General features: G+C 43.4%; 1 protein-coding gene across 3 annotated transcripts; it reads left to right on the top strand.

Moving 5' to 3' along the window:
- The first annotated feature begins 237 nt into the window (after positions 1 to 237).
- Positions 238 to 27791, top strand: UTP25 (UTP25 small subunit processome component). 3 transcript variants are annotated; one of them, XM_074989580.1, is made up of 12 exons: positions 238 to 355; positions 4120 to 4159; positions 5837 to 6092; positions 7086 to 7292; positions 10629 to 10717; positions 14763 to 15173; positions 17356 to 17575; positions 19328 to 19530; positions 21426 to 21608; positions 23322 to 23434; positions 23935 to 24180; positions 27540 to 27791. In XM_074989580.1, the coding sequence occupies exons 1-12, from the start codon at positions 252 to 254 to the stop codon at positions 27784 to 27786; spliced, it is 2319 nt and encodes a 772-aa protein (XP_074845681.1). In that variant the 5' UTR covers positions 238 to 251; the 3' UTR covers positions 27787 to 27791. The 3 variants fall into 3 exon arrangements, with proteins under 3 accessions (XP_074845681.1, XP_074845683.1, XP_074845682.1); XM_074989581.1 differs by having other exon boundaries at positions 261 to 355; positions 5865 to 6092; XM_074989582.1 differs by lacking the exon at positions 14763 to 15173.

Below are 27791 nucleotides of genomic sequence, written 5' to 3'. Positions count from 1 at the left end.
ACTTGAAGACAGATGATCACCCCACCCCTACATCATGGCTTTCACTGAAACACCATTGTGAGGGAAACACCCCACACACACACAGACAACTCGTCGCCGCCAAGCACTGCTGGAGCAAACCAGTGGGAACCTGCAGCCAGCAGGCCGGCCCTGCCGTTTGTGCAGCAGAAGTACGCGACTCACCGGCTTTACGGCTGACCGTAAAGCGCCAGGGAGTGGCGCCACGTGGGTGTCGGAGGCGTAGCGGCGCCATGGGGAGGAAAAGAAAGTCCGCGCGCCAGCTGATCGGCAGCTTGAGCAAGAAGCAGAGACGGCACCTCAAGGAGTTCGGGGAGGAGCACCCCTTCTACGACAAGTGAGTGAGTGCGGGCGGCCGCAGCCTGGCCTGAGCCCCCGTGAGTCCCTGGCACCGGTGATGTGCTCTCGTGCGGCCGCTGCTGCCCGGGCTGCGCCGTGGGGCTCGCAAGCCGGTGCAGAGCAGTATCCGGGTAGCTGTGTTAATCATTAGCTTCGCAAAAACAAGCAGTCCTGGAGTACCTTGAAGACTATTACCTAATAAATAAACTGTTTAGTCTTTAAGGAGCTACAAGGCTGCTTGCTCTCTGAAAAAGAGGCAGCGAAACCCTCTAGCTTAGGGAGCGAGGCTGGCCTTGACTTAGGAAGGCGGCATGGGGGACTGGAAAAAGCAGGTGGGTGGGTCCTGCAGTGTTTGCTGCCCATTGTGACTTTGGATGAAGTAGTTAACTGGTTTGAACCTCAGCTTCACCGTTACTCATATGCGTTTCCTAAGTGCATTTAGCGCTTCACCTGACAAGTACCAGGCTGTCCAGATCGAGTATTATTAATAGATCCAGTATTATTAAAGCTGTCTGCCTTCCCCAGGTAGGACCAGACCTAATGTTTGAGCATTCTGTGCATAGTGAGAGGCTTGTTGGGTTTCATATAATTTTCTCCCTGGGAGGGAAGTAACTCCGGTCACTGTGGCAGCACATTGCTTTCATCACCTGCCACATCATCAAAATTTGTGAAAATTCAAAGTGGGACATGGCTGGTTAGTGGGCATATTATGAAGTGTCTCATGGAAATCACAGGTTTTAGAAATGGGTGAGGGTGGCTTGTTGCATGACCGGCTGTGAGCCTGAGAGGTGTTCTGTCAGCGTACAGAATCCTGAGAAATGGTGTTGAGGACTATTGGCTCTCTAGAATCATTTTATCCAAGTCAGAGACTGTCCCTTGGAGTGGGTGATACCATGCTGGTCTGACTAATAGCCCATAATACAAACATGTCAAACGTGCGGCCCAATCCAATTCTTTTGTGGCCGGATGCTACATGGCCTCGGGCAGCCCCCACAACAACAGCTGGCAGGGGGAGGAGTACAGCGGGGCTCAGTCTGCCCACACCTGTCCGGCTGCCGCAAACCGTCCTCGCTCAGCTCCTGCACGTCCAGCACAGTCTGATAGCATCATCAGTCACCAAGCTGTGCAGATAAATGCTTAGCAGCTCTCACAAGAGCAGTTCAGCCCAGTTGGTTTTCACAGGGATTCAGGCGGTGCCAGCGGTGGTTGGTAATGGCTGAGCTGCAAAGAGGCGACCAGTTACAGGGGGATGCAGGGGCTGTGGGCAGTGCTGCTGCCGCTGGGTGACTTGTGCAGTTGTCTGCCCATCTCTCCATAGAGTGTCCGGGTAGGTGTGGCCCTGCCCCTCCCTCGGACACCCCGGGGTTGGGGGAGGGCACAGCTCTGTGGCTGAAGCACCTAGGCTGCCTGTAGTGGGGTCTGAGTGGCTGCATTTCCACAGTGACAGCATGATTCTTGCCCCCCACAGAGCAGTACCCGGCCACAAGTGGCTATTCCAAGCCTGAGTCTGGGCCCTGCCCAGAAGCTGGAGCTTTAGTGAATCACTTGCCCCTTGACATGCTGCATCCCCTTCTGGGTGCCCAGGCAAGTGAGGTGGGTGAAGGGTGCCCTGCCTGCTGGTCCCGTCCACCCTACAGCGCATCAGTGGGGCAGATTGGTGGTGGTGTTTGACGCTTTTGCTCAGGATGTTCTCTGCCAAGTTTGAAGTGTCATCTCAAGATGAACACTGGAAAAGACTTTGTTGAACATTTAAGACCTGAGGTGTTTTGGACACACTTAGGTGTGTGTTTTGTTTAGGCTTGTAATACTTGGCACTTCTTTCAGATGTGTTTGCATGTGGCTATGAGGAATCCATGCTAGACAAACATTTTTTTGTTACATTGTCTTTTTGACCAAGAAAATGCATATTTTGACCTCCAATTTTCCAAGCCAATCAAAATTCATATTAAGTAGTAAGTTTTCAATTAAAATTATTGTATTATAGTCAAACAAGACCTAAAAATATTATAAAATATACCTAAAACATAATCTATAATAAATAATTATGGCTTTCCAATAGAAGTACGTTTTCGTTGTGGCTCTGAAAGCTATCAGTTTTTGTTTGTCTGGCCCTCAGTAGGAATGAGTTAGACATGCCTGTCCCAATAGATATGTTATTATGACTCTCTGCAGGCTGCCACCATCTCATGGTTTTTTAATTTGAATGTTCCATGTGGTTTATGTAGTGTTTGGCTTTCACATAACCCAGATGATTTGTTTGGTGATGAAACAAAAAGGTACCCCTTCACTGGCGTGGAACTGAATTAGTAGCCAGTGGGTCTTACAACATTTAGGCCATGTCTACGCTAGCCCCATTCTTCAAAGGGGGCGTGGAAATGACATGGACTCGGGAACATCAGTGAGGCACTATCATGCATATGCAGCACCTCATTAGCATAACAATGACTGCACGAATTTCAGAGGTGCTAACTTTGAAGTCCTGACATGCAGTCTAGATGTGGGCGCTTTGAAATATGTGTCCAACTTCAAAATTCCCTTCATCCCAGGTGCATTTTATAGACTCAGCATTCTGTTTTACACCCTCCAACCCCACCCTTCTAAGTCCCTCAGAGGTTTTACTTCTTCCCCTTGCTATAGGTAGCTTTAGTCTTGCCAGACCTTGCTGGCTGGGATGAAGAGCAAGTTACCCTATAGGAGCTGCTTGGCTCCTTTAGATCATAAGCATGTGTGTGTCTGTCTGTCTCTCTCTCTTTTACCCTTGAATCCAGGCAGCAGTCCCCAGCTCCCTATATCAGTGGTTTTCAAACAGTGTGCCTTGGCACACTGGTGTGCCATGAGAACTGTCCAAGAGTGCTGTGAAATTTCATCAGTTTCCCCTTGTGGTGGCTCTTTGCAGAGCCACCAGGTGGGGAAAATGGACAACCCTGTGCCAGCTGGGGCTGAAGTAACAAGGACCTTGTTCACACTGGGAGGCAGCTGAAATGGCCTGCACTCTCTGCTGTGGCAAGGGGAAGGGAGGGTAGGAGCCTGTTGGAGCTGGGACAAGGTTTAAATGCTGTGTCCTGGCTCCAGCAGTCTGACAGGGGTGGTGCCTGCCTTCAGTGGTTATTTGTTTACTTGACATCACTAGGATGGTGTCGAGCAGATTTTGAAAATGTGTCTGTGCTTGCTGTCTAAGACAGAATGTTCTGTGGTGGGTTTGAAACATTAATATTTGATCCATGTTTAGCTTGTTGTTGCAGACCTCTCTAGTAAGACTATAACCATGGTAAATATAAGTAAATGTGATGTTTAGGCGCAATCAGTTCAGCTGAGGGGAAAAAAACGTGGATGTGCCATGGAATTGTCTATGTCATTGAAGTGTGCCATGTTACTGAGAGGTTGGGAAGTACTGCGTCTTTGAGACGCACACTCTGAGCTGTTCTTAGGTCTTTCCTAGGCCCCAGTTGCCTTCTTCCTGAAGGCTTGTTCTGACAGGAAGCCGTACTTCAGGGCTGCCATTTTGGAACATTTGACACCTGACCCAAACTCCTTACCTGGGATGAGGAGTACTAGGCATGGCTGAGGCTGAACCCAATTTCCTTTAAAGATCCAACTCCTGCTGACGTTTGGCTTTTTCGTTCAGTTGGCTTTTAATTATACTAAGACTCTTTTCAGTACATATTTAATATTCCTTTCTCCCCATCCCACCATTTTGTTATGCTGTATGTGGAGAAACTGTCAGATAATCAGGAAAAATAAATTTTAACTGTGTCGTTTCAGGGTTTCTGGACAAGAAGAGAAAACTGAAATATGCCAGCTGGTAATAAATACGCTGTTACTATTTTTTTTTAAGTCCTCTTTGCTTTGCTATTGACAATGATGAAACTAACGTGAAGCATTAAACAGGCAGTGTAGAGCTAATTTAGAAGCCAAATATAGATGTAAATTTAACTAAAACCTGTTTATACAGTACTTTTAGTAAAGTTACAAAAATCCATTGCAAACAGATTGTAAATCCTTCAGAGAAATGTTTAAAACCAAATAATTGAGAAATTTCATCAGTGACTAGAACAGAAAAGCCAGGAAGTAAAATTGAATAGAAACTGATGAGTCTCTTTTTGTCATCAAAGCTATGTGTAAAATTTTTGCATGTCACCCAGTAATAATGGTGAAAAGCAAACTGGGCTTTTAAAGTTGAATAATAAAAAGTAGAAAATAAAATCTGAGAGTTTTCCTTGTACATTATTAAGATAGTTATGTTATGGGGAAGGCAATTTGATTTTTTTTTCATTCTACAGATGAACGTGGAGCTTTTCACTGAGTAAAGGAATTACATTCAGACTTGTTCTACTTCTCATGATCTGTAGTGCTTTAATTTTGTTTTGGTTATGAAAGGGAATCCCCTTTCAGATTGAAAAATCTTCAAAACTTCAGGGTGAAGATTGGATTCTTTTGCTAGTTGGTTGTTTAATAATAATAAAAGGGACCATCAAGTCCCGTTTCCTGCCACCTCAGCGGGACCAAGCACCATCCCTGACTGTTTTTTTTTTTTTTTTAAATCTGTTTGCCTCAGACCCCTAAATGGCTCCCTCAAGGCATGAGCTCGCAACCTTGAGTTTACAAAGCCAATGCTCAAACCACTAAGCTATCTCTCCATCATCAGCCCTACTTAATATTGTTGTTTACAGTATCTCTGCTGCCTTTCACTTCAAGATTTCAGGAGCTGAAAAGAAAAAATTCCTCTCAGCAGCACGTTTGCTGGTGTTCTTGCATGGTAATATTGTGCTTGTAGTGCTGGCTGCAGTGTGAAATTATTTTGCAGTCACAGGCAAACATTACTGTGCAGGACCATGCAGGGCTGGTATAACAGACAACAGCTAGAATTCTGAACATTGCTTAGATAGTCACGTTTGGCCTGGCTGTCAAGTTCTGTACTTATTATAAGGGACTTTGGTTGGCCTAAGGTCTTTCAGAGACCAAGTTTACCTCATTGAAAGTAAGATGTTTCTCCAGTGGGAAGAGGATCTGGCCTTGAGGCAGTGACTTTTTAATGATTGCCTAGTAAGCTAAATTGGTGCAGGTCTCTGCTAACAGTCTGCTCTGTGTGGGCTGTTCTCTCAAGTGTCCCACATTAGTATAATAGAATTCATCATGTGGGGAGACTGCAGACTTTCTGACCTCCCTCTCACCATGACTTAGACTGACACGGTCAAACTCTGCTGCTCTACCCTCTGGGAAGGGAGTTAAATCAATACATAATTAGATGCAGTCGATTTAGGACAGAGATGCAATGAAGCTATATTTGTCTGTTCAAGAGCAGAATTATGGAAACAAAACTTAACATGGGAGGTATTGGGCTGGATGCACACATTACATAAAAATACAGCAGCTTTGTGTATTTATACCCATTATGTATCTACTACACTCTGAAGATGCATGTTAATTAACACATTGGAGGAATAATATGTATGTTCTGGAACACTGTTTTCACTTTCAGTCTGAGAATTCTGATGACTCTCATTCAGAAAGTGATGGAGAGAGTGAGCCGGAACAGGTTTCTGTGTACCATAAACTGCTGGCCACATTAAAGACGGTTCCAGATCCCAGCAATGAGGAAGAAGATGAAAATGAGTCTGAAGAAGATGGTGAAAGTGAGGAAGCAGAATCAGGCAGTGAAGAGTTTCTGAAGGATGAAGATGCAGATGAAACAGCAGGTGAAGAAGATGAGAGTGAAGCGCAAGACAAGGAAGAAGGTAGTATTTGTTTGTCCAATGTATTGGTACCATGTCTCATTGGCAGATATAGACAATGTGTGACACTCCTTAAAGGCTCTGTATCTTGGTGGCTGAACTGCGTGCTGTGTTGTCTGTTGCAGGGTCGGGGGAAGTTGTGTTTTTGCTGCTCTGGCCTGTAGGCAGTAGTGGCTTCCATGGCTCTTCACCTCTGTGCGGAAGGGGTCATGGCTAAGCCTCTATTTTTTTCATTGAGGTCATGGGTTCTGTGATTGCCTGCAACCTTTTTGACTTCTGCAGTGGTTGGTGTGGCTATTCAGGCAGCCCTAGGGACACCACACTGGCCACTGTAGGAGCGGCTCTGTGACCAGCCGCTCAGGTGGCACCACGGCCAGCTGCACGAACCCCTGCTCTGGCAGCTGGCCCAGGCACTGCCCAAGCACCGGCTGATGCAGCTGGCCCCAGGTGGCCAGAGCAGCCTCTGGCCCCTAGGGTTCCCCCTCCTCCCCTGCTGACGGTCAGATCAGCCTCTGGCCCAATGGGGTTTATCTTCTCCTCCCCTCTTCCCCATACATCCCCTGGGACTGGAAGTCTTCAGGGCTTGTAGTTCCCCCAACATCCCCACCCTCAAGATTCAGTCAGGGTAGTTATGGTTTAAGTCTCGGACAAGTCACAGGATGTGGGGTTTTTTTTGTTTTTTTCATTTCTTGCCTGTGACCTGCCCATGACTTAGCTTAAAAAATTTAAAGTTGCATTGTTTGGAAGCTAAAACCTCAATCTGCAAAGATATTGTTTAAAATAGTCCCTTGGGCATCATGCCAAATGCTGCATAAGGGTTATTACAAGCCACTGTTCCTGTAAAACACAAGTCAGTTTTGTTTTTGGGTAGAATATTGAAGAAAAATGACCAATAGCTAAAATAGCACTTGGAACCTAACCAGAAAGAGTTGGGTTTCCATGCAGAGTGCCTCTTTTAGGAGAACGTTATCCATTACTCTTTGCAATAATTCACAGCTGAAAATGCACCAATGCAGATGCTTGGCCAGGAGCAAGACAACGGAGCTGATACCTCTAGTGACCCCAAACATGGATCAAGTGAAGAGTTCACTGATGTGAAACTCGAATCTGAATTTAGCCTGGAAAGCAATTTCATGGATGAGGAGAGTGGTGATTACAATGCAGATGAGAGAGGGAGCAGCTCTTCTGCCATAATTTCAGAAGGTAAGATATGGTATTGGTGTGTGTAGTGAGCTGGCACTGGTGCGGCACCTGTGGTTTGACAAGTTATGCTTGTTTACAGTAGCCACACACAGCAGGACTGCAAACTCCTGGGTATGCTGCCTAGTGTTTGACTTCTCATGTTACATTCCTGTAATGGGGACTAAGACACAATGGATGTACAATGGAAGCTCTCCTACTAATGTGCATAGACACGTTGTCTTCAGACTTGGATCTATTTATTGTCCCATTAACGATGATGGGACTTGGACTTCTGGTAGGAGAGAACAGAGTGTTGAACTTATCCACATGCACACCATTCGTTACCTCCCAGGCTAATGTAAATAAAACTAAGCTAAAGTGTAAGAGTTTAGATACCATCTGTACTCAACTCCTAATTTTCCAGAATCAGAGGCTGAGATTCTTACTCCTGTTGTGGCCCTTCTGTGCCAGTTAAAAGGACCAAAATGCCCCATGAGCCCTGTGTGTAGCTGGAGAAGGATTCACTTGGCAGAGGTACAGCAGAAGACAGCCATGAGCACACCCTCACAAGCTCTAGTGCAGTCACTAGGAGCATAAGGGGCGGTGCCTTCTGATGCACACAGAAACATGTACGCTCCCAGAGAACAGTGCAGGTAAGTGTCCCCCCATCGCAAAGCATTCCCACCTCCAACCCACTCCTGCAATCCCACCCTGCCCAGCTATCCCTAAGCCTCCAGGCAGCATAGGTGCTTCTTGAGGCTTGTGTTCCCCTAACTGTGGGGGGGTGAAGGACCAGCAACACACAGAGCTGCTCCTTCCCTGCTGCCAGGCAGAGTCCATGGGCTAGATCCAGCCCTGGCTCGCCTCATTCAGGCCTGTGAGCTTGGGGCTTCACATCTGCCATGCCACAGAAGGTCAGATGCTGGGCACGGGCGCTGCAGCCTAGGATGGGTAAGGCACAAAGGTGTCTTAAGGATGCCAAAGCCTTTGCACCTCATGGAGTGTCAGTTCTGTGATGTGCTTGTTAACAGTATAGCTGAGAATCTCCCCCAGATGTTCCATCCAGCGGGGATGTGCAGCCCAGTCTCCAGCGTTTGAATCACACCGTTGTGTGTAATACAGATAATGGTGTGCAGCAATAAAGGAACATACCACACATTGGCATTGGCAGAATTGCTGGTCACGTTTCATGCCATGTAGTTTTGATGCTAGATGGTGTAATTTAAAAGAGAAATTATAATTGCAGCATCCCTGGTGACACTGGCATGTCTCCTTACAATAGTAGTTGATGTTGAGTTTGGGAGGCAGTTTGCTAATTGCTATATTCAGGTGAAGGCATCAAAGGGCCATGTGATGAGGGTAACTGTTTCTTCTTGTTACCCTGGGGATATTGCTTATGTTATGGACACAGCATTTTGATAGGAACTACCAGCTTTTCGACTTCATACTCTGTCCCCACAGTGGCATTGTTCAGCCTGTAAATGATGTTTCTTTTCTGTGCATTATGGTGGACTAGAAGTTGCTTTTCCACCTGTGGTAAAAGAGGAGATACTAGGCCCTTTAGAACTAGGGTGGGGACCCTTTGGATGGGGAACAGAGTGACCCACAGAAAAAAAATCAGTCAGGCCACAAAAGTAAGAAGAACATGCACACACGTGCGCGTGCACACACACGTGCATGCATACACTCCTCTCACTGGCATGGTTCTAGCTTGAAAAAAAGACTCTTTCCTCATTCTCTATGCACACCAGCCACAGAGCCTACGGGGACCAGGGCTAGCAGAGTCTGTGGGCCCTTCTGGGGTAGGGCCAGAAATGACGGGTTTGGTGTGGGAGGGGGCAGTGGACTTGGGGTGTGGGGAGGGTGCAGGAGTGTTCTGGGGTTTGGGAGGGTCAGGAAGGGTGGTAGGGTGCAGAAGCAGGCTGGCGGTGGGATAGCTGGGCAGGGTGGGATTGCAGGAGTGGGTTGGAGGTGGGAATGCTTTGCGATGGGGGGACACTTACCTGCACTGTTCCCTGGGAGCATACATGTTTCTGTGTGCATCAGAAGGCACCGCCCCTCGTGCTCCTAGTGACTGCAGTTCTAGTCAATCAAGAGCATTGGGGAAAAGCCTCCAGGCAGCATAGGTGCTTCTTGAGGCTTGTGTTCCCCTAACTGTGGGGGGGTGAAGGACCAGCAACACACAGAGCTGCTCCTTCCCTGCTGCCAGGCAGAGTCCATGGGCTAGATCCAGCCCTGGCTCGCCTCATTCAGGCCTGTGAGCTTGGGGCTTCACATCTGCCATGCCACAGAAGGCCAGATGCTGGGCAGGGGGAGCACTAAGCCTCAAGGGGCTGAATCTAGGCAAACCACAGGCTGGCTATGGACCGTGGGCTGAGGACTCTGCACTCTCACTCTAGAATAATAGATAGAGGTACATCAGTCAGGGGGAAGATTCTGTTCTGTCCATATCCAGCTGTGACTTCCTGAAAATGGTAGTTACATGTGCCTTCCCTTGGCCATCCAGTACTGGACCCAGTATAAACTAACAAATCAGAGAAGCTCTTACCTTAAGTATCCTCTTCAGCTGCGCCTCTGAGAAGCCTGAGCTACAGATAACCCCAAGGCATTAGGTACTAGGATGCTCTCTAGTGAGTGTTTTTTCCGTATGAAACGAGCAACCCCATGTGATACTTTTGTTATCAGGGCCTGATTTTCAAAAGTTCTGTCTTCGATTGTGCATGCTGTAGCGTATGGACATCTATGTGATCAGCTTGTGCAATTAACTTGCCTAATTTAACTGAAAATTAGGCCTTTGAAAGATCTCAGAAGCTTTTCAGGAGGGTGGGAGAGAGAAGCCCAATCAGTCTTCACCACCTTTTAAAAAAATTAAGCAACTGGGGGGAAAATATTGTATCTTCAAAAAGTTTTGCTTCCCTAACTAGAACAGTACTGAGATAATTGATCAAAATCGCCCTGTCCTGGGCAGGGCTTTCTATGAAAAATGAAATGGGCTGATTATTTTTATTTAATTTATGAAGTGATGTGCTGCAGTACAAAAGCTCAGGTTAGGTGGAAAATGACCATGGCCCTTTATTGCTGTCCACTAACATCAGATGTTGTTGTCCTATTTACACTTGTCTTGATGTTGAAGCACCATTGTTTCCAAAATGGTGCAAATTTTAAAATTTTTGTCCATATAGAAAGTATTTGATATTCTGTAGATGTGAAATGTCTCTTCCCTCCAAGTACAGTAAAATCATTCATTCGCTTTAGCAGTTAAGTTGCCTGGTTCAAAAGTCATGTATGACTCAATTTGCAAATCAGTTCAGAAATTTGATTCCAGTTTTAATAACAATAGTTTTGTTTTTTAAATAGATCCATTTAAGCAGCATATGAACAAAGAACTGGAAGAAAAAGAAATAGGAAACATTTTGTCACATTCTAAAAATACAGTTCATATGAAGGTAATGTGTTTTCCCCATAATAATCTTATAAAAGTGCCTGCATTAAATGAAATTGATTTTCAGCTCACATTAGTCCTTTTGTATGCTATTTCAAAATTCCAGTGTCTGCTCTGAAACAGGTGAGCTATGGTTACGCTACAGCAATCTGTCATCAGAAGTCATGGCAGGCAGATATTTCCTAACTGAACTTCTGTCGACAGAGTGCAGTCACATACAAAAACCAATTGGAAGAGTGCTCCCGTCTGTCGACCGAGCAGCTGGACTTCCTAGCCACTCTCTTGACGAAATAGGTACCCAGAAGCACAGCAGACAGGGCTGCCTGTTGTTCCGGATGCCCTGTCTGTAGAGAGAAGCCACCCCTCCACCCCCGGGCATCCATGCATCTTTGTTGACAGGATCTGTCAACAGCAGCATTATGCTTTATAGCTGAGAGGCAGAATGCTGCTGATGAAAGTGCTGAGTTTTGTTGACATTTTGTATGTGGACGTTCCACCAGTTTTGTCAACAAAACTCGCTTGTGTAACCATAGCCAAGCAGAATAGTTTTTATCTGTTGGAACTCTTGTCAAAATTCAATCAAGCTGCATTGCTGCTGCAATTTTTCTATTTTCCTTAATTCAAATTAAGTTCAGATCTTGAACTGGAGTAAATGGGTGCTGCTGAGTGTCTGGACCTAAAGGTGTAATCTGGACTATTGAAATGAGTAGACATTTTTGGGGGGCTCAGGGTTAGCCTCACCAAGCTTGATTCTGAGAAGGCATAAGCACACCCTTTGATAGGCTGGGCAGTTAAACATTTGTGTATATCACAGGGATTGGTCATCCAGTCACACCTTGATGTTTCATAGATTTAAGAGCAGAAGGGACTATCTGGCTTGATCTCCAAAAAACTTTGGTTTTGAATTTGGCATCTAGCACCTGAAGCAAGACTCCCACCCTATACCAATGAGCCACACTTAACAGATTTGCTCATTGATCTAATTTTTCAAATATAAGCCTTTGTCACTAAGGCTGTGCCTACACAGTGGGTGCTATCTTGGGATACGGGAGTATCTTGAAATAGTGACCCACATCTAAGAAAAAAGTCTGTTTTCTTGAAACAGTTTTCGAGATAATAGGTGCATTATTCCAGCATCTCTGTATACCCCATTGCAGGAAGAGTACAGGGATGTCTCAAAATAGTACTTTATTTTGAAATCTACTCAAAATAAGCTACACAATTTGCATAGCTCACATTGCACAGCTTATTTTGAGGTTAGGGCACCATGTAGACATAGCCTAAGGGTTTTATTTTCTGAGTGTGGGAGAGCGAAGGGGCAGAGTTAAAGATACCAAGCACATGTAACATCTTGAGGTAATTCACAGCCTTCAACTCTTTCCTCCAGCTGTTCTAAAACTACTCAGTAATGAATGGGAAACAAAGCTGGATAGATGGAAAATAGTTTTTGAAAATTAATATAATTCTTCATTACTTGGATTGTTGTAACGTTCATACTCTGCTAGACATTTTCCAAAGGTCGATGTAGTCTTTACTCAGAAGCGTGTGCAATCTATTTCAGATTTTAAATTGACGGTCTTTCTCAAACTGCCATCTAACTCAACAGTTATCATTAGTTTTACTCCTAGTAGTGACTCATTACAAGCCATAAAATGAACTGCACGAGAAACATCTTGATATTCATGTCATGAGTCTACTGTATCTATTATTCGTCTCCATGATATACTTAAGTGGCATGTAAGTTATACCTCCATGAAGGAAATTTTATAGAGAGAGCAAGAGCACACAGTTGATTAATACCTGCATAGATTAATTTTTCAATGACTGATTTTAATAATTAAGCAAGAAATCTTTGTAAATTCTGATCTTGTTTCACATTGGCTGTGTCTACACTATCATTCCTCTTTTGAAAGTGCAAATGAGGGAAATCAAAAATGCAATTGAGGCACAGATTTACATACCTGGCACCTCAGTTGCATATGTTTCTTTCAAAAGGAGAGAAGCAGTGTAGATGCGGCTCTTTCAAAAATAAACCCCATCTTTGAAAGAACCCTTCATCTTAAAAAAAAAAAAAAAAAAAAAAAAGTGGGGGGTGGGGAGAAAGGTTATTTCAAAGATGGGGATTACTTTTGAAAGAGCCACATCTACACTGCTTTTCTTTTGTCAAATGAATATGAGAATTAGGCGCCAGATATGTAAACCAGTGCCTCATTTGCATTTTCAATTTCCCTCATTGCATGCCTCTTTTGAAAGAGGAATGCTAGGGTAGACAGGGCAACTGATTCAAATTAATTGTTATAATTTGTTACCTCTTTTTGTTAGTTGAAGAATATACTTTATACAGATTTAAGCAATTATATAGCTTAATATGTCTGAATAGAAGCTTCATTTTTACTTTTTTTATTGTGTTAGAAAGCGGTGAAAGATGAAATTCAATAGATGTTTTTTATTCATTATTTGTGTCAAGCTGCATTTGGATGAAAATTGGACTTTGGTTTAAATGTCTCTAAAACTATTTTAAAAACTTCGTTAGTTAAGCAGGTGAAATTACCTTATATGTTTTAGATGCATATATTTTAAAAAAGCAAGTTTATCAAAACAAGTTTTGCGTTTAAAACTAATTGATTTAGTAAACAAAAAAAGAATATCTGACTAATGAATTGAACTGATTACTTCTCATCACCAGGCCCTTTCAACTTTAAAATTAATAGATACACATTCTCACCTTTTTTTTTTTTTTTTTTTTTTTGATTCATATCCAGCATTTTCTAGTTGAATAAACTGAAATAAAGAAAATATTCTCTCTGCACTTGCAGAAGAGGCTACTGCAGTAGTCAAAAGTTGGGCTGAGCATTTCTCAAACTGTTATTCATGTACTTACACATAGACATGATCAGTGGCCTGATTTTTTTTTTTTTAAACTGTGGAAACAAAGATGTACTGCTTGAACACTATTTTTCTTAAAATTATTTTAATAGATGATTGTAAATTGCCATAATTTCAAATGGGGTTCTTAGAAAAACAATTTCCATTAAAATACAATTTCCTTCATTCTTTATATCATGTATTTTTATCCAAATAATGTTTTGGCTTACTATGGCTCAGTAATTGCTTAATTACTGTCAATTGCTTAAATGTGTATAAAGTCTATTCTTTGACTAACAAAAAGACGTAACAAATTGTACCAGTTAATGAGACTCAATGTGAAATAAGATTAGAATTTACAAAGGTTTCTTGTTTAATCAGAATCTTACTGCAGGCCATGATTTTATTGTTGAAGGGTGGTCATAGGTTCAGACATAAAGCAAATGCAGAGGTGATGCGTAACCTGGTGCATGACGTATATTGGTAAATTGGGTTGATGTGCAAAAAAAAAATAGGAGGCTAATTGGTGTAACTTAGATGGTGAGAAACTAGAAGAAGCCATAGCCTTATTTAACTTGTATCCGCTAGTTACTTCCTCAGTTTTACCCATCAGTTCTGGCCTTTCAGAATGCAAATAAAATTAACTTGTGCTTCCTGGTTGAAGACACTAACACATAGCAACTAACATGTAATTTACATGACCACTGAATTTGGTCCTTGATTTTAAAAAAGTGCATACGAAGTAGCTTATTTTTCTTATTGTAAACGATGTGTCTGCACTGTGGAAACTGTCTCAGCATTACTGTGCAGCCATAGCTCTGTAGTGTAGAGGCAGCCTATGCTGGGAGGGGGCATTTTCTTGCATGTATAGCACACAAAGTTAGCTATGTTGGCAAAACCCACTGCTATCAACATAAACTGACTCTGCAGTTGGCATAGCTACGTCGATCTGAGACATGGTTTTTCATGCCCACAGCTGAAGTAGCTATGCCTTTTATGTTGTAGACCAAACCTAAGGGACTGTGCATGTTGAAGAAAGAAAGAATGGTTTTCACTTTGTATCATGTTTGAGAGATTAGTGTTTCATGTGTGTTATTGAAATGACTGATATAACAATATGTCTTTTTAGTTGTATGATGCTAAGTTTTTGGTTTCCCCTCCCCCTCTTTTTTTCTCTTTTCCAGTGGCCAGCACTTGGCCAGTTATTTTTTTCTTCTACATTACATCAGGCAAAAACTTTTAAGCCAAATAAAGAAGCTGATTTGAAACAGTTTCATCTTCACAAGACATTAGAATCCTCCTGGCCAAAAGTGAATAGCCAGTTCTTATCCACGCTGACTAAACTGAGCAGTCACCCATTTACCCTGTTACAAAAGGAACTCTTTTGTATTATGAATTGGTACAAGGACTTGTTCTACCCAGAAAGAACGGCACTGGGGAATGGGGAGGAAGTCCGTCATGCTTACTGTCTTCATGCAGTGAATCATGTTCTGAAGGCAAATGCTCAGGTCCTGAGCAATAATGCCAAACGAAGAGACCAGAAGCTAGCAGCTGATGATGATGACTTGAGGGACCAAGGACTCACTAGACCTAAGGTGGGAGAATTCCATTAGCGTAATCTTTTGTTGGGTAATTGGCCCTGCCATGCAAATGTCATAATAGTTTATCCTGGGCTCATCTTCTAGTTCTTCATATACAGGTTGAATCTCTCTTATCCAGCACATTTGGGACCTGGCGGATGTTGAACAAGAGAATTTGCTGGATCATGAGAGATCAGTATTGTCTAGCAGCATTACCAATGCTTCCACAGCTTTTAGAAGGCATTTAGAGGTAAATTATAACAGTACAGAACAGGATTCGTGGCTGCAAACAAATTTTATGGGGCCAAAGAAAACTTAGCCACACCCTTGATAAGTAGTCCTTTGGCTAACTAAACTAATGCTGGATTACAGATGTTGCTGGACGAGAAAAGTTCTGCCTGTATTGTGATATGTTCCCAACTCTTGTCTTTCCACAATGGCTGATCATGTTGCCTTGAAGCTGCCTGTCATGGGCAGGGGTAAATAGTGGGATAGAAGGGCTAACTTCAAATGGCACATTTTGCAGGCAGACTGATTCCAGGAGACCTGTTCTCTGGGAAGAGTTTTTCTAATGACATTACAGATTGATGCGTGTCTCCTTCTTTCTTCTTATTCCACTGTTGCTATGCTAGTAAACACAAAGCCTCCACATCTCCATTTAAACTTAGTTTGCTTTTGGAGGTCAACATCTATACAGACTACCCTCGATAATCATTTGCTACCCTTAGGCCCAGTGGAGATGGTTCTGTATAGTTGCTACTCTTCAGCCAAACCCTAATGAGTCCCTTCTCCCTTTCCCCGACTGAATTGACTTAATTCTGGCCTTGCTCTTGATTGTTACTCCTTTCTTTTCATTACCTGTATATTTATACCTGCCTCTGGAATTTCCACTGTATGCATCTGATGAAGTGGGTCTTTGCCCACAAAAGCTTATGCTCCAGTAAATATGTTAGTCTGTAAGGTGCCATAGGACTTCTCGTTGTTTTTGCAGATACAGACTGACGCTTCACTCCTTTTCTCTGTTTCTCAATGTCTACTGTCATTGCAAGTAACACTTGGCTTCAGACATTCTTTGTAGCTGGGGCAGCATAAGTTGGAATTAGAATTCCTCTGCTATTACATAACTTTGTTGCTGTGTCAACTAAAAATCAGCAGGGATCCATCCATATTGGCAGTAAGAGATCCAGTCCCATCAGCTTTTAATGATGCCACTTCTTTCTTTTATTGGTGATAAGGCCCATATTAGAGCTGCCCTGCAGTCAAAATGTCACTAAGCTACCATAAATTGATTGATTGAGCAGCTGGATTCAATTTGCACTGATTTGTCACTGGACATGTAGGTGGCCTCATGTGTTAGTTCCAGTGTTGGATTGTTGCAGTATGTTGAGGACAGGTCATCTTTTAAAAACATCCATTTTGGGCTTTTTTCAATTCTGTCAGTTTATTTAGATACTATTGATTAGATATTTTGGGTGTTCGCATCTTAATTTTTGTTAGAACCAAACTTCAGTCTAACACAACCCGAAGTCCAAATAGCTGTGTAGAGATTACCCTGGATAACCTGCGTGCAGGGCTTTGATAGCTTGTTGGGGGAGAATAGTACGGTCTGCAGAGTGGCAGATCCTTTGGTGCCCTACCCCATGTCTGTGTCCTGCATACTAATGATCAGAGTGTCCTTTGCCGAGCCAAGACCCAGAACACCACTAGGTGTAAACACCTGGTCATCCAGCCCCATCCACTGTACGGTAGCTCTTCACAGGTTCCACTTCCAAGGGGTCCTCTTTGGCCATAGAAAAGGGAGCCAAACTTACTCCTGATTGCGTTTCCTCTTTTAGCTGAGTCACTTATAACTGGTTTGTAATAAGGTGTTCGGGAGCTGCATCTGGGGCCTGTTACAGTGGAAGTGCATTTTGAAGCACATCACTGAGACAGCTTTATGATCCAAGCATATCTGTTCAACCACTCTTTCATTTTTCTGGCACAGCCCTCCAGCATGGAATTTATCTGCAAGGGATTCATGTTTCCTTTAGCCACTGGGATGTGGCCAGATGGCACAGTAAAGGGAACTGTGTGTAATAATAAAATTCAGGCATCTGTGTTTTTGTGCGCTTCGTAGGGGTGACGTGGATACTCTTCTCAAGAGAAGACATCATTATCCAAGGAAGTTATTTTTTTATGACTCTGTTGGTCCATGCAGGTGCTGATTGTAGTGCCCTTCCGTGAATCGGCCTTACGGGTGGTGCAGATTTTCATCAGCCTCCTCGAGTCAGGGAGTAAAAAAAAAATAGATGTGAGTAACAAAAAGCGTTTCAAAATGGAGTTTGGTTCTGATCCCAATGAGAAACCTCCCAATCTGAGAAGACCTGAAGATTATGAAGCTGTCTTTGCAGGCAACATCGATGACCATTTCAGGATAGGTAATAAAATTACTTGATCAATATTTTAGCCCTAAAAATAAATAAATTAAATAAATAAAAATAGGGCTACAGTTTTCCTGAATGACTTAGTAGTTCTGTTGACTTCCAATTAAAATTAGACTTATGAATGCCCAAGTCACTTTTGAAAATGAAGTTTTAGGTTCTTTTGAAAATTTTATCCCAGGGTAGGGGTTTTTGGGGGCGGGGGCGGGGGGGAATGGGGGCAGAGAGGGAGTCTGGTAAAATCTTTTCTGCTTCTTGATTAAGATCAAGTTTAATGTAAATTTAAAACCCAATGTATCTTTTAATGGAACTGGGAGAATCTACACTGCAATTGAGAAAGGATGGGTGTGGTATAATGAACCTTTTCCACTTCTAATGATCATAATTTCTCCTGTTCATGTTTTAAATGTTTTATTTACTCTGACATTATTAGTAATGGCTTGGGGAAAATTAGTACTTCTGTAATTAGCAAAGCAATTTTCTACTATATGCATATGATTTCAGTATAGAGTTTTCATGCATGCAAAGGAATGAGCAGGGAGTATGCATACTGGTTGAGCAGAAAATTTCAAGACCATTTAATAAATTAAAATTCCATGCTAGTTTGGCAGCTCAATATGCAGAGCATTAGCTTGAGCCCGTGGTGATTAGGTGATTGTTCATATTTATCTAGACAGATAAAAAAGACTCTTAAAACTATTTCCCTTTGGAAAGACAAATTGGTATTCAAAGATATTTGATACTGTTGTTGAAATGCAAGCAGTTGCTCTGCCCCCCACCCAGTGAATAGCTGTCTTCTACCCAGAGTTAGGCTTTCATTAGCTGAACCACTCTTTTCATTTTCCCCTCCCATGGAAAGACCTGTCTGATTTCCTGTACTAGCTGTGAAGAAATGTATATCTGACTAGAGAGGAAATAGTCACCTGTCATCTTGCAGCAGCATTATTATGGCATCCCTCACCATGTTATCTAAGCACTAAAATCCTTTTTAGTATGAGTAGAGAATGTGTTTTAAACTCCGTTAGTTCATGGTTGCTCTCAGTGTTTTAAAATTGTCAGTGTTTTTTTTTATTACATTAAATTGCAACTCTGTCTTGTGTGTTTATGCCCTGTGGTACCCATTTTGTTGACTTAATTTTCAGTGAGGACTTCTATAACTATTTTTGGTTCTCTCAGACATACAGGGTGATACCCCAGCCTTGTTGTAGTCAGTGGGAGTTTTGCCATTAGGTCATGAATTCTACCCAAAGTGTCTGAGGTCGGCACAAAATGCTTTGACACAAGTAGCGTCAGTGATGTAGTCATAACATTGGTAACTAATTCATTGTCTTATTTTTGGCCACAAGAAACGATACCTAGGTCAGTACAGCACGCCTGTGTGTCATGCTAAGGTAGAACCAGTGTTTATAAATTTACAGACTGGCACTGAAGGAAATGAGAACAGAATGGGTCATTCTGCCTTTAAGAAGGAAAGGAGAGCTTTGTGTTGTGTTTTATTAACCTTTCTGCTGGATCTCTGAATGGTATTTTTAGGGATGCTCCACCCAGTCCTCCTTGAACAGAGGAAGATGATGGTGATTGCAACAAGATTTAAGGGAGAAGGGTATAAACTGAGGGAGAGGGAAAGAGGAGGGCGTAAGAAGGAGAGGATACAGGGAGGTATTTATGACACGGGGTGGGGGGGAAGAAAGCACAGTGTTCAAAAACTAATACTAAGAAAATATTGCTGGTTTTGTTTTTTATGGACAGGTGTTGCTGTTCTTCAAAAGAGTATGCGATTATATGCACCATTTTACTCTTCGGATATCATCATTGCCTCTCCCCTTGGTTTGAGGACTATCATTGGGGCAGAGGGGGAGAAGAAGAGAGATTTTGATTTCCTCTCCTCAGTAGAAATTCTAATCATTGATCAAGCAGACATTTACCTGATGCAGAATTGGGAGCATGTTCTGGTAGGTTGTTTTTTTTTTTTCCCCTCTCACCCAATATTACTTTTTATTTGGCACACTTTCTGATGTCTAACCAGTGATATAATTCATCTCTAGCAATGCAATGTGTCAAATTTTTGTTATTTTTGCTCTTCAGTATGTTTCCTCTAACTAACATTTTCCCATGCAAAAAGTAATCGTGTGATGGACTACAAGGTGTGTGCTGAAGACAGCTAGGCCTATGACACTTTGTGGATTTCAATAATCCTCCACACTTTTTGTTTGATAGGTCTCAGTGGCCGCGTCTACACGTGCACGCTACTTCGAAATAGCGCCTGTCACGGCTACACGTATTGGGCGCTGTTTCGAAGTTGAAATCGATGTTAGGCGGCGAGACGTCGAAGTCGCTAACCCCATGAGGAGATGGAACTAGCGCCCTACTTCGAAGTTGAACGTCGAAGTAGGGCATGTGTAGACGATCCGCGTCCCGCAACATCGAAATAGTGGGGTCCGCCATGGCGGCCATCAGCTGAGGGGTTGAGAGACGTTCTCTCTCCGGCCCCCGTGTGCAGCAGCCCTTAGCCCAGGGCTTCTGGATGCTGCTGTGGCAGCTGGGGATCCATGCTGCATGCACAGGGTCTGCAACCAGTTGTCGGCTCTGTGGATCTTGTGTTGTTTAGTGCAACTGTGTCTGGGAGGGGCCCTTTAAGGGAGCGGCTTGCTGTTGAGCCCGCCCTGTGACCCTGTCTGCAGCTGTGCCTGGCACCCTTATTTCGATGTGTGCTACTTTGGCATGTAGACGTTCCTTCGCAGCGCCTATTTCGATGTGGTGCTGCCCAACGTCGAAGTTGAACGTCGACATTGCCAGCCCTGGAGGATGTGTAGACGTTATTTCGATGTCGCGCGCACGTGTAGACGTAGCCAGTATTTGGCATTTCCGTAGCACATTTTATCCAGGGTTCCATGGGGACTTTCGCAGCTGTTGACTGAATCTTGAAACAGCCCTATGAGGAAGATTGCTTCAGCCACTTCTGGGAAGGAACTAGCAACTGTATGACAGCTTACTGTAACGTTATGCAACATTTCAGGCCAGAAGAGAGAACAGAATACTGTATCTGATTGTAAATATAAGTGAAACTTGGGAAGGAAGTAGCATTCTGATTGTCTTGGAATTTGGTGGCCTAACACCATTGTGGTTGCCAAGTTTAGGTTGATTAAATACTCCTTAAATTATTTCTTGAAATGTTACCTCTGTATCTTTCAGGGAAAACTACATTGTTTGGTGTATTAGAACAAAGCAGATTTCTATGAGGTATTCTACTAAGGGGCCCAGAATCAATTCTTGAGAATTAAGAAGCATTGTTAACACTGTGCTTTCAAAAGTGAGCTTGGAGAATGTCTTCTCTAAGTAATGTGTCCCAGGGAAAAAGCATAAAACTGAATGTTAACACAAATGCATTCAGTGATCCCAATCCAGCAGTGTCTGTAGGTGAAATTCACTAATGTGGTGCGTAAGCCTGGTGCCGCCATCTCTGCACAGGGATGAATGAATTTACCATCTCAGGGAGAACTGTGGGGTTTCCACTTGGGCTTTACAGATTTGGACCTAGAGTTTCTGGAACTGGCCCCAAGTTGTGTGGTGCAGAAAGCAGAACCATACCAAGATTAAAAGCTACCTCACTTTTAAGTATCTAAAGTCTAAAGAGCTAACGAATTTCATTAGGACCTGTAGAAAGATATCTAGTAAAATACTTGTTTATGTGATCAGTGAGCAAGATTCACTTTTGGGAGGCTGCTAGTCGTCATCTGTAGATGACTTGTCCATTTCTACTCACTTTCACGGTGCATTTAACTTCCGTGCAAAGTGTGTGTTCATGGTATAAGTTTATGTACATCTGTTTTCTCTCATCTGTTTAAAGCACCTGATGAACCACCTCAACCTCCTGCCTTTGGACTCCCATGGTGTAGATTTTTCTCGAGTGCGCATGCTGAATCTGAATAATTGGTCAAAGTACTATCGTCAAACGCTACTGTTTAGTGCTCTTCAGAATCCCCAGATTAACTCTATTTTCAATAAACACTGCTTCAATTACAGAGGGCAGGTGAGTTCATGGATATGCCAAGAAGTGTCTTATGTTTTGGAAGTAATGGAGTGACAGAATGAGATGCTTCCTGCCCTTTTGTGGTCGGGTGGCTTTGCTATGCTGTGCCTCAGTTTTCCCTCTTGATTCCTCAATACTTAACAACCCCTTCCCTGCCACTTTCCCCTCAAAAAGGCCTTAATGTTTCCTGATAACAGCCCTTCCTCAGGTTTGGCTTTATCAATATAAAGCTCAACATAAACACAAGACATCAACCCCGTTTTTAAGCTGGCTCCAGTCTCCCATCCCTGTGGTATTGCCTCTGACTCTTCTCTGAGCCGCTGGAGAAGGTAGATGACCAGTTGTGCTACCTTTGTCTTCTCTCAAAAAAAAAAAAAAAAAAAAAAGCCAAACCTCCAACCACAGCTCCTTCCACTGCAGGAGACTCTCTCATTCTGCATCTTCACTCTGCAGACTGTCCCCTTTAGGCTATCCCACAGGCCCTTGTCTGGTCTCCTCAGAGCCGAGGCCCTGGAGGCCAGGTTTAGTCACATGGCTATCAGTCAGGCGACTGTTAATTTTCTTCACTATGGAAGCAAATAAGCTGCCACGACAGTGGGCTGAGACTTGTGTCCCTTTAGAAGGGCCAGTGATGCTCTGACAAAATCCAGATTAATTTTGACCATTAAAAAATGGAAATAGAAATCCTTATTGTTTGTGCACGTGCTATTGTTCATTTAACCCACATCAGTTTTTAATCTATGTGACGGTTTTGCCTGCACTAAAAACTGTCTCTGGTGGCAAACTGTTGTCTTAAGCAGCCTTTGTTTTCCTCTGAGTTTCCATTTTAATTTGACCTGACAGATTTTTTTTTTTTTTTGGTCATTAATTTTGTTTAGTTTGGCAGTGCCTACAAGCCAGCCAGGAAGGGAGTCCCATTGTGCTAGGCATGGGGTAGTTTAAGGGACTCCTCAGGTGATGGTTTCAAGTCAAATTTTAGGGGTTGGTCTTTATTAATAGCTAGAATTCAATACAAGGTTTTTTTTGGGGTGGGGGGTTGTTTTTGTTCACAGGTTGCATTCCCTTGAAGCAGTGAGTTATTCTCACCCCCCTAGAACCTATGTCATGCATAGTTACTCAGACAGGCTACAGTTACACTAGCGAGTTTTTTTTTCGACAAAACTCGCTGCACATCCACATGTAAAATGCGTTTTGTTGACAATCTGCCGACAAAACTCGACACTTCCGCTGACAACCTTCTGCCTCGCCCAGATGAGGAAGAGTGCCTTTGTCAACAGATTCTATCAAGAAGAAAGTTGGGTGGACACTCTGGGGGGGCGTTCTTTTGATAGACACGGCTTCTGGGTTACTGGGCAGGCCTGTCTACTCTGCATCTGGTTGGCTGCTCTGTTGAGAGAATGGCCAGGCAGTACAGCTTCTCCGTCAACAGAGCGGAGCGCTCTTTCAATCTGCTCTAGTGTATGGCCACAGCCTGTCGACAGACGTTCTGTCAGAAGATCTGTGCCAACAGAGACGTCTATCGGCAGATGCTTCTAGTATTGTTGTAGCCATACTGTGTGGGAGTAGTGCTGCCAGTAGTTCTGTCTTGACTTGTTCAAAATATCCTGATTATAGCCTGAAAGAGTACATCATCAGCTGCAAATTTGGTTAGAACGTGAAGGCTTCTTAAATGCCACATGCATTTCACTACCCTGTTTGACTTATCTCCTTCAGGTCGCTGTGAGGAATATGCCCTTGATCGGCTCCATTAGCCGTGTTGTGGTACAGCTTCCTCACGTCTTCCGAAGGCTGGAAGCTGAAAGTTCTGTTTCTGTAATAGATGCAAGGTAATCTATCACCCGCACCGTTCTGCTGTACTCCAGGGCCGGCCTGCAGTTTCAAATATTGTGCTTGGTTACAGTGCACTTGATGGTGCATGTGGCTGGTGTGTCAAAGAAAACGTGTGCTCTTACTGCTCATCAGATGTGGGTTAGACATTGCATAGGCAAATAAATACACTGGTACTTTCTTCTCCCCTTCCCCCAGCATTTTTCTTTTTCTTTTTCTTTTTTTTTTTTTAAATTAAATCCGCATCATAGAACCCTTCCACTGATGTAACTTTGCATTTACACCTCAAGTCTGGAAATCTTGGTCAGTTTAAAGATTTTCTTGACTGTGACACAGAATAATTATATTTGGGGGTCATGTGGGATTTATTGGTGTGGGTCTTCTGTTTTTGAGGTTTTGTCTTGATTTTGTTTTTGATCGTTCTTCAGAAAGCTCACTTATATACTGGAAGGATGACTGTTGACTCAGGATAATATTAGTGTGTATATTCTTAAACCAGGTTTCAGTTCTTCATTGACAAAGTTTTGCCTGAGTATCGTGATGCAATCATGTCACACACACTCATTTACGTTCCATCATATTTTGACTACGTTCGTCTTCGAAATTACTTCAAGAAGGAAGAACTGAACTTTACACACATCTGTGAATACACCAAAAAATCTGGCATTTCCAGAGCAAGACATTTCTTCATCAAGGGAGAACGTCAGTTCTTAATTATCACAGACCGCTTCCACTTTTACAAAAGGTAAGCCCTGGGCTGATTCTGCTTTGAGATGCACATATGAAAATCTGATGGCAAAGGCTGCCTCTGTACTACTAGATAAATTCACATTTATTTATCAATTTTGTAATGCTGGATTTTATAAATTCAAATTTGACTATCCTCACCTCCCCACATGCTCCTCACAAAGTCAACTTATTGCTGCCTCACTCAATCCACAAACATCAATTGTTGCAGCAGTGCATTGTGGGAACCTATCCAGCGGTTTCCCTCATCCCTGTAGCATTCTGGGTATGTTCTCTGGTATTTGACATCATCTTCCCACATTGCATTGCCCTAATTCCCCTCCCATGGTAAACATTTTTCCAGTTGGAAAGAAGGAAAAGTAGGGCATCAACAAAGATGGCAAAGTTAACAGAAATCTCTTGCTTTTGTAACTGAATTATCAAGGATTTTATACAAATCAGCCAGTGTGTGTCTTCTCAAGTGGCCATCCACTCATTGTTTTCCCCCTTCGCTTGCATCTGATCCCTGAAAATAACACCGGGACAATGAGAAGCATGAAGAAAGAGTAGACAGTAAAGACTTGGAAAAAAGAGACTTTCTGCGGAAAGTGTATTTGGCTTCCCAGTTCGTTAAACAGTTTCTGTGCACAGTCTGTATTCTCAACTGGCCTTCCAGCTACTCTTCCTTGCACGAAGGGGTGCAGAGATAGAAGAAAGAAGATAGAAAAGGGTAGGAAAAAAGATTGTTGTCTTCCCTCTTCACTACACAGAAATTGCCAACATGTGGGATGGCAGCAGTGCCCTGAAAATCTTAGACACGGGGAGATTTCTCCCTGGCAGCAGCTAGCCCCAAGGGTCCTTGTTGTTGAGGTGGGGGTAAGGGGGTTTCAGTGAGGGGCCAGTTGAAGTAGTTTCACCCCCGCCAGCAGCAGCAAGCCCCCTCCAGAATCTTAGCCACTGAGGGAGACTTCCCCCTCGTGGCAGCTAGCCCCCCGGGTCCTTTTTGGGGTAGGAGCTGGGGGTATGTTTTCAGTGGGGGGCCAGTTAAAGTAGTCCCTGTGTGCAACAAAGGCCCTGAAAATCCTAGCTGCTGGGGGAGACTTCCCACCTGGTGGCAGCAAGCCCCCAAAAATCTTTCCCACCCTTGGAGCCTTAACAGTGTGCAAGCCAGCGCATGGTGCTACCTGGCAGCATGGTCAGCACTGAACCTTCTGTTGGGTCAGTGGCTAGCCACGTGATGTGGTTAAGCGTGGGAAAGACCCCAACTGCATGGTGCCTGTAGGGGAGAAGGAGGGAGTGTGCACAAACGTAAATCATTGAGAAGTTTCTCGGCCTCTTATGCAAGCCTGGCCCCACAACAGCCTTGCTGCCCTGTGGCACAGTTGGGCAGCAGCTGGCACCAGGCATCAAAGAAGAAAATACCAAGTGTAGAGACTTAACCACAAACTCCATACTGGGGCTATTTGTAATGGGTAGATGTGCTCACAGCGCTAATAGCAAAGAAAAGAAGGCTTTTCTCAGGCTCTCCTACCAACATGAACCCACAGCCACAGGCTTTGTGGTACTAATTTGAAATTCACGGTCTTCCTGTTACCTAATTCCCGTGCACCTGAGAACAGCGGCCAGAGCAGAGCACTGAGGGGCATTGTGGGTTACATATGGGACACCTCTGGAGGCTAATACATTCGATTTTAAGATGTGCTTCCACGCTGGCCTTTATTTGAACTTTTAAATTCAAACTTTACACTATACCCAGCAAGTGCCAACGATGTTATGATATTGATATTAGTGCTCCCTAAATTGAGCTATTGGTGTTTACAGTGAAGACAGTCACATGGTAGTATTGAGCTAACTGCCTGAAATTTGAATTTATCTCATAGTCTAGACGTAGCCAAAGTCTGGCTTCATGAGAACATGCGAGCCTCAAATTATAAGTTATGAATGTGTGGTGGTTATCCGATTCATGATACAGTGGAATCTCTTGGGGGAATCCTTAGATTAAAATAGGAGACCCATGAAAATACTAACAAACAAAAGTTGCAGAAATAATATTTAATGTGTAGAGCTGAGTGGTGGGAGGTGTCGAGCACCCACAGCTCCCACTGACATGGGCAGAGACACACCACCATCAAGAATTGGCCTCATGGTTTCTTTCGGCACAGTCTGCATCTGTTAGGATATTTCCTTTGACCTGTGAAAAGGACAATGGAATTTGTTCCATTACAACAGCACTACTAAGAGAGAGATTTTTGAGGGGTGGTGGGGACATACATTATCTCATTGAAAATCTTTGTGGACTGTATTTAAGCAACTGAAAATTAAAAACCTGTTACTTTGCTACAAAGCCCAGAGGTTGATGAAACTGACCTTGCGTGGTGGGTTATGGAATCCTTATTGAACACAAATCAGGGTCAGGGTTGAGATCTCTCCTAAATCCCATTCAGAAGAGCCCCTACAGCTGCTCAGGGCTCCCCGGCATTGCCTGGGGAAGGCTGTCCCCACATGAATCTTCGTTCTCTGTACAGCAGTGTACAGACTAACTTGAAAAATCTCAATTTAATAAAGGCTGTTGGTGGGGTCAGGGAGGAAAGCTTTATGCCCATAAATTAACCTGAAACACTCACCTCATGCATCCTTTGCATTTTACAGTGTCACAGAACCATCTCATCAATATCCATCAGCTGAGGATAAGGCTCTTGCTATTTTGGATAATAGAGATCAATATGCAGGCTGTGTTGGGCTTCTTGTTGGCTAGAGATGGGGGAGGGAAGAAGGAGAGCGAAAGGCAGAGAGTTCTCAAACCATCTTGCCCCTTTAGAAAATAGCTTTTCTAGTTAAAGCTGTGTTCTAAGTAATGTTCTTGAAATGATGATCCTGAATCAGTTTTAATTTTTGTTTTGCATAACATTTCAATTATTTGTTTCATTTGGAGCATGCTTTTTTGTGGTGGTGGTGGTGTTTTTAGGCCCTTTGTATGGCAAGGGCTGCCCACAAGAATCTCTTTTGAGGGAGTGGTCCTTAGTTGGACCAAGTTTCACTATATTAGGATTAAACCCGAAGAGTCTGAAGACAGTGGCAGCTGATGGTGCTCAGTATTTTTCAGGAGGTGTCCAACGCCTATCTGGATTAATTTCTTAATTCTGCTTCTGCTTAAATCAATGGCAAGACTCCCTGACATCAGTGGTTGTGGCACTGGACTCACAGAATTAATCATGGAAGCCGTTGAAATCTGTTGAAGTCAGAGAATTGTGAGAGCTCAGAGCCTCACAGGTTTGAGTACTTAATTTACTGTGTAAGCTTCTTCAGTGGCCAGCAGAAACAGCGTTTCCGAAATTAGAGTGCAAGATTGTGACCACTTGTGTTTTTTCTCTAATTCAGGTACCTGATAAAGGGCATCAGAAACCTCATTTTCTATGAGCTACCGACCTACCCCCATTTCTACAGCGAGGTTTGTAATATGCTGACAGCCACAGCCAACGGAGAGGAAGCTACTTGGACTTGTACCGTTCTCTATTCAAAGTATGATGCTCAGAATTTGGCAGCTGTGGTGGGTGTAGATCGTGCTGCTCAAATGCTACAGTCCCAGAAAAATGTGCACCTTTTTGTCACTGGAGAAAATGAATGACCAAA

The sequence above is a fragment of the Carettochelys insculpta genome, chromosome 3, assembly GCF_033958435.1.
Source record: "Carettochelys insculpta isolate YL-2023 chromosome 3, ASM3395843v1, whole genome shotgun sequence".
NCBI classification, from domain to species: Eukaryota; Metazoa; Chordata; order Testudines; family Carettochelyidae; genus Carettochelys; species Carettochelys insculpta.
This window is presented reverse-complemented; position numbering and strand designations above follow the sequence as displayed.

Bases quoted from the DNA above. Each gene is read 5' to 3' on its own strand.
- UTP25 (XM_074989580.1), top strand. From the start codon at position 252: ATGGGGAGGAAAAGAAAGTCCGCGCGCCAGCTGATCGGCAGCTTGAGC. The intron at 4,160-5,836 runs GTAATAAATACG...TTTCACTTTCAG, and splicing joins AAACTGAAATATGCCAGCTG to TCTGAGAATTCTGATGACTC. The intron at 24,181-27,539 runs GTAAGCCCTGGG...TCTCTAATTCAG, and splicing joins CGCTTCCACTTTTACAAAAG to GTACCTGATAAAGGGCATCA.